This window comes from Melopsittacus undulatus, chromosome 1 (genome assembly GCF_012275295.1).
Source record: "Melopsittacus undulatus isolate bMelUnd1 chromosome 1, bMelUnd1.mat.Z, whole genome shotgun sequence".
NCBI lineage: Eukaryota > Metazoa > Chordata > Aves > Psittaciformes > Psittaculidae > Melopsittacus > Melopsittacus undulatus.
The window spans coordinates 24422672-24434605 of NC_047527.1; the positions used below are offsets into that span (position 1 = coordinate 24422672).

The 11934-nt window shown below is 40.3% G+C and overlaps 1 protein-coding gene across 2 annotated transcripts in view; it reads left to right on the forward strand.

Annotated features, from left to right (window-relative positions):
• Positions 1–9947, forward strand: part of RAD54B (RAD54 homolog B) — a 67800-nt gene extending 57853 nt beyond the window's left edge. For both annotated transcript variants that reach the window (XM_031050518.2, XM_031050520.2), the window contains exons 12-15: positions 1345–1606; positions 2653–2719; positions 3007–3207; positions 9110–9947. In XM_031050518.2, coding sequence (XP_030906378.1) covers positions 1345–1606; positions 2653–2719; positions 3007–3207; positions 9110–9327 — 748 coding nt within the window. In that variant the 3' untranslated portion in view covers positions 9328–9947. The remainder of the gene's footprint in view (positions 1–1344; positions 1607–2652; positions 2720–3006; positions 3208–9109) is intronic.
• The last annotated feature ends 1987 nt before the right edge of the window (positions 9948–11934 follow it).

Sequence of the window (11934 nt, forward strand, 5' to 3'; positions counted from 1 at the left end):
TGTTGGAGTCTACATGCCTAGCATTCATTGAAAGCAATGACAGCTAAGTATCTAAAGGTACTGGCCTTATTCCTTGCAGGTCAAAATTAGCAAGGGTATCAAGAAAAAACATTTCCTGCTGCGCTATAGGAGCTGCTGAGTTACAGCTGGTGTTGAGGCATTAGTTTATACCTTTATAAACTTTGTTGCTTTAATTCAGTGCTGTTAAGTTTCTTTTGTTTCTCTGTTCTCATTAGCACTAAATAGATTTTGCAATATACAGACTCAATTTCAGTGCTCTTCTGAAGTTTATATTCTATTTTTGAGTGAAAACAAAGGTGTGAACTTGGTGTTGCTTGACAAAAAAAATAAATCAATCTTGCAAAATCTTTCTAAAAAAGTCTTGAATGTAATTCAGTTGTATAGTGTAATAATAAAAATACTTTAGAACAATTTTAAAATGTTAGTTTTCTATGAAATTATTTGTCTATTTCTTGAATACTTCTTTTTAATCAAAATTATTTAAAAAAATTGAGTGGCTTTGATGGAATTTGTTATACTAGTTTAGTTTGTAAAAGGCCTTGAAGCAAGATCCATCAGAAAATGTTCCAATTGCCCGTATTATTTTAGTTATGGCTTAAATTAAAAAATTTTTCTTTGACCAATCAGAAGAATCAGCCTCAATATCTGTGAGGATGGAAATTCTATTTGTGCAGATTTCAGAAACTTATTTAGTTAAAATTTAGAGAAAAAAACCACTAACATAGTATGGGCCATTAGTATAAGAGATCAGACTGATTTTGCTTAAAAATATAACAACAAAAATCCAGACTCTATTGTTTGTGATTCTTTCACTGTCCTTCATCCCAATTCTTTTCAGTCACAGAATGCGGCAGAGTCACTGTTTTCATATTTGGCTTCCATGATTTTATTTGGTAGAATTTTCCAGAGTTGCCTATAGAAGTTCACAGTAGCTTTTTCAGTAAATAGTCATATGTATATATTATTTATTAGCTGCTACAATGCCCTCTGTGAATGCTGCCTTAACAGCTATTTTGTATACATAGAGATTTGGTTCTGGATCCCTGCAGTCTGTGCAGTAAGCCAAGATCTGTGGCAAAGGAAAACTATCGTTATTTAGCATTTGAATGCTTGACAGTAGGTGTAATATATCCAAATCTAGTATGTGCTTCAAATTAATAGGAAATACTTATTTCTGAGGAAAAATGAGGAACCTCAGGTTGATGTGTAATTTTTTCTTGACTTGTAATTTTACTTTCTTAAATGTCTTCAATAATTTGTTATTGGACTTCAGCTTTACGGAAGTCTAAGATGGTAAAATAAATTTGTTTTATTGTTTGACAGGGTCGTACTGGTATCCAATTACACTCAGACATTAAACATATTACAAGAGACATGCAAACATTATGGATACTCTTATACTAGACTTGATGGACACACTCCTGTCTCCCAGAGACAACAGATTGTTGATGCTTTTAATAGTAAATTCAGTCCAGCTTTTATCTTTTTGCTGAGTTCGAAGGCTGGCGGAGTAGGACTGAATCTGGTCGGAGCATCTCATTTGATTCTTTACGATATCGACTGGAATCCAGCTACAGATATTCAGGTCTGATAATAACTGTGTACATGTGGGTTGGAATAGGCATTGAATGATTTCTTGATTGATTTTGAAATACTTGGCTTTACATGTCTTATTATCTACCCAGTCATCACATTGCATCTGGACAAGTACAATAATGAAGGAAAACTCTTTCTGCGAAGAAAAGAAGAAATATTTTTCTGTACTATGATGTATATATTGGGATCATTAGAAGCCCTCTTGGAGTAAAAAATGAAAAGATTAAATGCTGGTTTCTTTGGGGGAGTGGGTCATGTATCCCTTTTGTCTCCTGACCTCTTTCAAACTGGAAAGTTGCTGTGTATCTGAAAAGAAAAACATGATTAGACTGCATAACAAATGTTGCTGTCTATTTGCAATGCCTGAGAAAAAGGGAGACTTTCCTATCAGAATTAAAAGAATGAGTATTTAGTTGGCATAAGAGTGTTCAGTTAAAATAGTCCTTAACAATAACAAAAAAAAAACCCCTTTTTATAAAGCAGTGAGAAACTTCTTGTGCTCAATACCTGAAATAAGCTCTGATTCTCAGCCCTGCTCCTTTTCCAAGTGTGGGTTAGTACCCTCGTGTGGTCTCTTGTCTTGCTGTGTTGAAACAGTCTGCTAAATCAGTTAAAATTGCTATGGGTTGCCAAAGACCACAAACCGTGTTGTGGGTCCTCGTACCCTTACATTTAGGTGTAACTCTTACATTTTTGAAAAAAAACTCATAGTAGTACTCAGTTACGTTTTGTTTGTTTAAGAATTAAAGGGGGTGTGAAACTCTAATTGTACCATTTTAATATAAATGGGAAAGTAATTTTTAAAGATGTATCGTGGCAAAACCCAATTTTGGAGATGGAGAAGAATTATGAATATTCCTGAAATATTAAACAATTGCTAATGCTTGAAAAACAGATATGGGGGTGGGGGGGGACTTATGGCAGGAAAGAGTTGAAGCCCCTAGTTTCCTACTGTAGTACACAGAAAGAAAAGGGGTTATAAATGGTAGTAAGGAAATTATATTTCTGTTAATGCTCTTCTTTTTGTTTCTTCAGGCAATGGCTAGAGTGTGGAGAGATGGTCAGAAACATACTGTACATATCTACAGACTGCTAACCACAGGTCAGAGATGGTGCTCAAACATACCCTAGATTGAGTAAGCTGTTGAAATTTTGTCCCTTAAAAGAAAGTGAGGGAGTGGTGTTGTAAATCATTAGTTCTTTAAAAATGTATTTGTTCTGAATTCAGTTAAAATAGACACATCACATTGATGCATTTGCCTTTGCTTGAGGAACTTAAACCAGTCATATTCCTATAAATATTAAGAAATGGAAGAACTCTTCTTCTTGACAAGTACTGGCAAAAAATCACCCCAGTGTATCTATTTTATAATTTTTTTTTAAATACAGGCTCAATAGAAGAAAAGATTTATCAAAGACAGATCAGCAAACAAGACCTTTCTGGGGCAGTTGTAGACCTTTCCAAGACATCTGAACACATCCATTTTTCCGTTGAGGAACTTAGAAATCTCTTTACTCTTCATGAAGATTCCAGCTGTGTTACCCATGACTTGCTTGAGTGTGACTGTATGGGAAAGAAAGAGCATCAAAGTGAGTTTCTTTTTCATCATCTCTGGCCATTGCTGAAGATATACGTCCGTTGTCCATTCTGGGTATATAGTCTGCCACTGGAGAAAACTCCCATGCTTAGTGAAATAGGATTGAAGTAATGAGGTTCATTATAAGATCTTCCAGATATTGGCCGATTTTTCTAATCCATAGGAGCCCTTCACAAGGTGAAGAGGAGAAGGGATTTGTTCCTTGCACTAACAACCAATTCATGTATCATGCCTCTTAATTCCTGGAATTAGCTATGGCCAGCTCAACTAGTGATTCGTTACAACCAAATAACTCTATATGGTGTTTTGTTTCTAAATGTTCAAGGACATTAATGAGTTGGAAAAGGGCTAGTTCAAAAGTTCGAAAGGGCTAGTTCAAAAGCTGTTTATCTCAGGACAGCTATACCAGATAAATATGTATTTCAAATCTCTGAATATAAGCCTTCGTTTCACAGTTATTAACTAAAGCTGATGCAGGATTATCGAAGTAGTTATTTGAGAAATGCTGGAAGATTCCCTGGCAATTGTAAAGCCAAGTTGCAAATATTCATACCTACTCTTTCTATAGGAATCTGTCTCTTGTTCTTCTGGCATATCAAAATTGTTTTAATACCTTGCTGCATACACGTATATAGGTATAAGTTAGGAGCAGGATTAAAAAAAAGTCATACGTTATGTTTCTGTCTTATCCATTTTAATTTTTATAGCCCATCTAATTCATAAAGGAAAGAATATCTGTTTTCTTGGTATGTTTCTTTCCTTTAGGCATGACATATCCATGTATGGTATTTACAGGTGTGATAGCGAGGTATCAATATTGATATCTTATAAATGCACACAGATACCACAATAAAGAGCAAACAAATGGGCACAAGACTGTTGTCAGCAGACATGGGCAAGAAATTAAGTAATTCATGGAATCAGTAGTGTTGGAAGGGACCTCTGCTAAGGCAGGGTTATCTTGAGCAGGTTACACAGGAGCGCATCCAGGTGAATTTTGAATGTCTCCATAGATGGAGGCTCCACAACCTCCCTGAGCAGCCTGTTCCAGTGCTCTGCCACCCTCAGTGTAGAGAAGCTCTTCCTCATGTTGACATGAAACTTCTTGTGTCTTAGTTTATGGCCATTGCTCCTCATCCTGTCACTGGGCACCACTGAAAGGAGTCTGGCACCATCTTCTTGGCACCTACCTTTACATGCAAATGAAATCCCCTCTCAGTCTTCTCAAGACTAAACAGGCCCAGCTCCCACAATCTCTCCTCATAAGAGATATGCTCCAGACCCCTAATCATCTTGTCACCTTCCACTGGACCCTCTCCAGTAGCTCCTTGTCTGTCTTGTACTAAGGAACCAGGTCACCTCCCTTGACCTGCTGGCCACACTCTTCCCAGTGCACCCCAAAATACTACTGGCACTCCTGGACGCAAGGGCATACTTGCTGGCTTACAGTCAACATCTACCAATACTCCCAGGACCTTCTCAGCTGAACCGTTCTCTAGTAGGTCAGCCACCAGCCTGTACTGGTACTTTGGATTCTTCCTCTCCAGGTGCAGTATTTTACACTTGCCCTTGTTGAACCTCATTAGGTTTCTTTCCACCTAACTCTCCAGCCTACCAAGGTCCTGCTGAATGACAGCATGGTTTTCAGGTGTATCAGCCACAAACCCAAAGAGATTCTTTTGCTTGATAGTTTGCATATCTCCAGGTAATAGGCTAGAGCTGTGTTGCTTTCTCATCTCGTTTTACCCAGAACGGGGTGGACTTGCCTAGTGAAAGCACAGTGCTTCTGTAGCAACAAGAATTTGACTTTCTCCTTTATTTTTGCTCCACATACTGATGTCACTGTCTTTGTATATTTCTTTAACGACTGAAAAAATAGACCTTCTGTTTTTGCATGAGTCAGTGATGTTCTAAAATAGACCAGCCTCCACTTAGGTACTATTACAGGATCTGGGTGGAAAAGGCACCTTTAATGTTAAATGTTAGCCAGATTTTCTCATTTGTGTGCAGTGAGGCAGGTAGAGCTCCTAGAAAAGCTCCTGCAGAAATCCAGAGAAAGTTTAATATTGTTACTATGATGGACACTCGTGCATATGATTTTATTTAGCAATTTGTAATTGTCTTAACACCCTTGACTGCTTATCTTGTGCTTTGAACACATATTGGTTCAACCACAGTATTGGTGTCTTGGATCCTGTAATGAGGACTTCCTCAAGGGTAATTATATCTTGGACCAGGTGAACAGAACATATTGGCAGTAAATTAAGGAAAAACCCGAAAGTCATTCTTAGACTTAAGTGGTAGAAATGATAAAGTGAGGGGATGGTTTGTTTTCCTAAAGAGTAGAGGACAAACTGGTTCATCAGTTCCCTAGACAAATTGTTGTAAGTTATAGTCTTCAGTTTAATCACCCAGAATCCCTTAGGGTTGGAAAGGACCTTAAGATCATCTAGTTCCAACTCCCCTGCCATGGGCAGGGACACCTCACACTAAACCATGTCACCCAAAGCTCTATACAGCCTGGCATTGAACACTACCAGGGATGGAGCATTCACAGCTTCCCTGGGCAACGCATTCCAGTGCCTCACCACCCTCACAGTAAAGAATTTCTTCCTTATGTCCAGTCTAAAAGTCCTCTGTTTCAGTTTTAACCCGTTACCCCTTGTCCTATCACTACAGTCCCTAATGAATAGTCCCTCACCAGCATCCCTGTAGGACCCCTTCAGGTACTGGAAGGCTGCTATGAGGTCTCCACGCAGCCTTTCTCTTCTCCAGGCTGAACAGCCCCATCTTTCTCAGCCTGTCTTCATATGGGAGGTGCTCCAGTTCCCTGATCATCCTCGTGGCCCTCCTCTGGACTTGTTCCAACAGTTCCATGTCCTTCTTATGTTGAGGGTACCAGAACTGCACACAATACTCCAAGTGAGGTCTCATGAGAGCAGAGTAGAGGGACAGAATCACCTCCTTCACCTGCTGGTCATGCTCCTTTTGATGCAGCCCAGAACACGGTTGGCTTTCACACTGAAGCTGGCTCATGTTCATTTTGTCATCAACCAACACCCCAAGTACTTCTCTACAGGGCTGCTCTGGATCTCTTCTCTGCCCAACCTGTAGCTGTGCCTGGGATTGCTCTGACCCAGGTGTTGGACCTTGCACTTGGCATGGTTAAACTTCATGAGGTTGGCATCAGCCCCCCTCACAAGCGTGTCCAGGTCCCTCTGGATGGCATTCCTTCCCTCCAGCGTATCAACCGAACCACACAGCTTGGTGTCATTGGCAAACTTGCTGAGAGTGCACTCAATCCTACTGTCCATGTCACCAACAAAGATGTTGAACAAGACCGGTCCCAACACTGATCCATGAGGGACACCACTCGTTACTGGTCTCCATCTGGACATTGAGCAATTGACCACAACTCTTTGCGTGCGGCCATCCAGCTAGTTCTTTATCCACCGAGTGGTCCACCTATCAAATTGATGTCTCTCCAGTTTAGAGACAAGGATGTCATGTGGGACAGTGTCGAACACTTTGCACAAGTCCAGGTAGATGACATCAACTGCTCTACCCCTGTCCATCAGTCTTGTAGCCCCATCATAGAAGGCCACCAAATTGGTCAGGCAGGATTTCCCCCTAGTGAAGCCATGCTGGCTGTCACCAAGCACCTTTCTCTTTTTCATGTGCCCTAGCATGCCTTCCAGGAGAATCTGCTCCAAGCTTTTGCAAGGCACAGAGGTGAGACTGACTGGTCTGTAATTCTCTGGGTCATCCATTTTCTCCTTCTTGAAAATGGGGGTTATATTTCCCTTTTTCCAGTCGTCAGGAACTTCACCTGTCTGCCATAATTTTTCAAATATGATGGGCAATGCATCTGATGGATAATGCATATGATGGAGAATGCATCTACCACTAGCTGGTCTCTACCTTTCCTAAGAACAGAAAGCTGTCTTGAGGGAACCAGATTCCAGATTACTTGGGATAGATGCTAGTGCACAGAAAAAAAACAAGAAGTTTCACTGATTCTTTTCTTCCCTTTCTAGCAAGTACGATTCAGAAGATAAAGAGGAGCCAAACAATATTATACAGGCTTCACAATATATGAACTTTACATAATTATCTTCATTAGATATACAAATGAGGCTGGATATTATTGACCAAGCTTCTGTTGTTCATCTGTCCAACCCCTCTACTCTGGTCTCGGGAGACCTCACTTGGAGTATTGTGTGCAGTTCTGGTGTCCTCAACATAAAAAGGACATGGAACTGTTGGAACAAGTCCAGAGGAGGGCTACGAGGATGATCAGGGGACTGGAGCACCTCCCATATGAAGACAGGCTGAGAAAGATGGGGCTGTTCAGCCTGGAGAAGAGAAGGCTGGATGGAGACCTCATAGCAGCCTTCCAGTACCTGAAGGGGGCCTACAGGGATGCTGGTGAGGGACTATTCATTAGGGACTGTAGTGACAGGACAAGGGATAATGGGTTGAAACTTAAACAGGGGAAGTTTAGATTGGATATAAGGAAGAAGTTCTTTACAGTGAGAGTGGTGAGGCACTGGAATGGGTTGCCCAAGGAAGCTGTGAATGCTCTTTCCCTGGTGGTGTTCAAGGCTAGGTTGGACAGAGCCTTGAGTGATAAGGTTTAGTGTGAGGTGTCCCTGCCCATGGCAGGGGAGTTGGAAGTAGGTGATCTTAAGGTCCTTTCCAACCCTAACTATTCTGTGATTCACATGAGGGCCATCCTTAGGAAACCACTGGAGTCTTGAAAGAAAGAAATTAACTCTGCATGGATCACATAGATGGTTGCTTGCTACTCTGCTGGCTTTCAGATCAGCTGTAAATATGTAAACCTATTGTTTTACCTGATCATGGTGTAATTTATGGAACACTGAATCTGTAAGGACTTGAGAAACGTATCTATTCTAAGTTTTCTTCTGACCAGTAAAAAAGAATATGTTTCAAGTCCAGTGCAAATGTGCACCAAATGTTAGTCAAAAGGAAAGTCTTGCATGGAGTCTTTATGGGCTCTCCAAATCTTAAAAATCCTGAAGAATACTCTGAGTCCTCATGCTGCTCATATCATTGGTCTTTCCTAAGGAGCATGTGACACTGCTGTGAAAATACTTGATGACAGGTTTGAAACCAATAACAGCAGTGATGCAATTTTTTTCCATCCAAAATGATTTCTTCATTTGTCACATGCATCAGATGCATCATGAAGCCAGCAATGTGTGGCATACCCTGCAATGACCAGGTACTGTTTGGGGCTTTAGGATCCTTTGTCCAAAGTGAATTCCTCTCTTTATGCTTCACAGCAATAGTCTTTTCCTCACTGAAATCTACAATATACAATATTGTGTATATTGAACAGCTTGGCATAATCTGGATGTACACAGCACACAGCTCTATTGTGCTGATTCAATGAAATAGCGATTCATACTATTATTAGCTGGTTGGAATGACTCCTCTGGGAGGAAATAGAAGCTAGCATGAATTTTCTGCAACATACTTCTAGGTTCATATTTACTTAAAGAATGGGAGCAGCTCAACTGTCACAGAATTAGAAGGACGGAATAAAGGAAATTGCCAGATAAGATATTTCCTTTCCTGTTCATGTGTAAAAGGATTTGTCTTTATGCTAGCATATGGTGATTTTGATAAACTCAATCAATGAGCAAGAAACAGCCTTTTCCCTCTTACTGTGGATACATATGTTTGGGTTTTGTGGACATAGAAGGATTATATACACTGTTCTATTTTCTCTCAGCTGTTATCACCAACTGCCTTATTGGGCTTATTGATTCAGACTGTAATTTTCTGTCTTAGTTTCTTCTGATTAGTCTACTGCATCTTTTTACTGTGTCTTTTTTTTTCATTCTTTATGTTGTTTTTTTCTTCAGATCTTTCCTCAGAAAATCCTTCTGTATCCAGAAGTTGTCAGCTTGGACAAAACCATGGGAAGCCTAATTCAAAGAAACCACTCTCCATGTCACAATTGATGCAATGGAAACATTTCTCTGGGCAACATGAGACTCTTGCTGATCCTTTCCTTGAAAGGATAAAAGAGAATGTTTCTTTCATTTTCCAGAATGTAACCAGTCCAACTTCCCCCACCTAATAAAACTGAAGTGTCTTTCCTGACCACTCGCATCCTCTTCCTCATAGGTAAACAACTGATGTGCAGTTGCATCATTGTGTTGTTCTTTTTGCCAAGTTCTGTTTTGTGTATTTCTGAGAAGGATTCTGGGTGAATGTGATTCGTGCTGTTTATGCAAAGTTACAATTATTACTAAGTTAATAATACGTACTATAATTATAGCATAGATTATTTTTAAAGTTAGCTTTGCTTTCCAATCTTCTGTTCCTTTGATACCATAATTAGTAAGATTGGGTTTATGCACATTCCTATGTATGTCTACTTTGTTTTATAGTTTTTGTTTGATCATAATGATTTATTGCTTGTAAAGCTGGCAGCTTTCCAGCCAAATTTTATAAGATTAGGCAATGCTATATAGATGTATATGCTGTTAAAAAGACTCTGGTTGGATTTTTGTTTCAACAGTGACTACGTATATGTATAACGGAGGCTTTGTAACAAGGTAGGTGGTTGTTCCCTTGAATTTACAATTTAATGAAACTCAAACAGCCACTGAGGTCCAAAATTCTGATACCACAGCTTGATACTTTGTCAAAATACTCTGAAATTCTTCTATTGCTTTTACTTGGGAAAATAAACAAACTTTACGTCTCAGATGTACAGACTACAGGCTTATCTATATTTAGTTAACCCCTTTTAAGGACACAGTTTGCCAGATTCTGATGTTCTGAGTATATTTCATAGTATATCTATATTTTTTATAACTATATTTTCCTTCTTCTTTGAAGGCACAAGAATTTGAAAACAGTTTGCAGCTTTTAAGTAAGATTTAAGCAAGCCTTTGAGAGGCCTAGAAGAACAGAATCATAGAATCAGAGAATGGTTTGGGTTGGAAAGGACTTTAAAGGTCGTCCAGTTCCAACCCCTGCCACAGTTTGGTTCTGTTGTTGGTTTGTTTGTGGGGCCCTGGTCATCTCCACTGAACACACATGAGCCCACTCTGGTTTAGAGCAAACCAACTGGCAGTGCTGTTGAGGAAACCTGGACATATAAGAGAAGGAAGTTTGCTTCAGGATCTGCACCATGCCAAGTTTCACCTTCTCTGCCTAAGGCAGCCCCTCAAGGGTATCTCAGCAGGCTGCCTCACCTCACGTGTTAAGTCCTGCCTCAGATAGTCCTACTTGCTGTCATGCACCACTCTGCACAATACAGGTGTAGCCGCATGCTATCAGAGCACAGGTCTGGCAGAGAAGCCCTTTTATTGTTTAGCCTCCAGGGTATTTTTATTTTGGCAGCTTTTAAATAAATAAAATAAAAGCTGATGCTGGACCACCATGGAGCTCTTGGGAGGCCAGAGGAGATGAGCCCCCAGACACATACTGCTGCATGTGTGAAGGTGATAGAGGCTCAGACCATTGTTCTGGGAGGGATTTCTGGCAGATGGGCTGTCACCCCAAGTAATGTTCATCAAGGTCAGGAAGCCCAAAGCAGCCTATACACCTGTGTGGTGATACTCAGTGGAAGGCTTCTCCAGCATGCACCTGGTCAGCCAAATGATGTCCTTCATTACCCTTCATGACTTCAAAGCATGAGAAAAGTATGTGTGTGCGTGCTTCTGGGTTGTTTGGGTAAGAAAATACCACCCAAATAATGGGTTGCACATGGCATTACACATGATGAAGATCGAAAGTCTGTTTCTGATATTTGATGTGTCCTGAAAAATCACATTTCTCACTGGAAGAATGGGTTGTGGAAAATATAGGAAGTATGAATACAGCCTCTAATTTATTATGCCATCTGTGATTCTCCCACAGTAGTCTACAACAGCCTGAAAAATGAGACTAGCCCATGCTGCTCACATAATCATAGTATAATAATCAGTATTTTCATAGAGTGCAGCATGTGGATGTGTGAATTTCTTCACCTGTAGGTGAGAAATATCTATTAGGAAAAGTCCCACTGGTGAATTTATCCTGTGTCATGTTATCAAACATGACTATTGACTGATAAAGTATGTTGGGAATTTCAAGGAATTACAAGGTCACATTGCCCCTTCTTTTAACAACTGTGAAACCCTAGAGGATGGGGAAGGTGGCTGGTGCTGAAAGGCAAGTATCAAGTCCCAGCAGATGGTCTCAGATGTGGCTTCCGGATTCACTGCCAGTGATGCCAGATGTAAAGCACAATGTAGTTTATATTGAGTGGTCCAGCTAATCAGTCCTCGTCTCCTAGATCTAAGACTTGCTCTGCAGAAAGGGGGAAGCAAGGGCTGTTGAAGCCATGGCTGTGTTCTAGTGCAAGGCTTGAAACACAAGGTGTTGATGATTGTACTTGGTTGTCTTTTCCACTTTTTGAAGGATGCAAGCGTTCATCCACCAAGTAGTAGTTCTCATGGACCCACACTAAAGAATAAGGCAAGTCTGCCTAACAGTAGGTCTCAAATGGTGGCTTCTTCAGTGCAGCATGAAGAGCAGCAGAAACTACAGGTGTAAGCACAATGGCAAGAATCATGTATTTTTACCAACAAATGCTGAGCAAAGATTGCCAGTATTTGACATTAGTGCTGCAGCTAATGTCAGCACAGAGGTATGCATGAGGCAGCCAGCAGAAAGTGTAGTGCCAACTAAA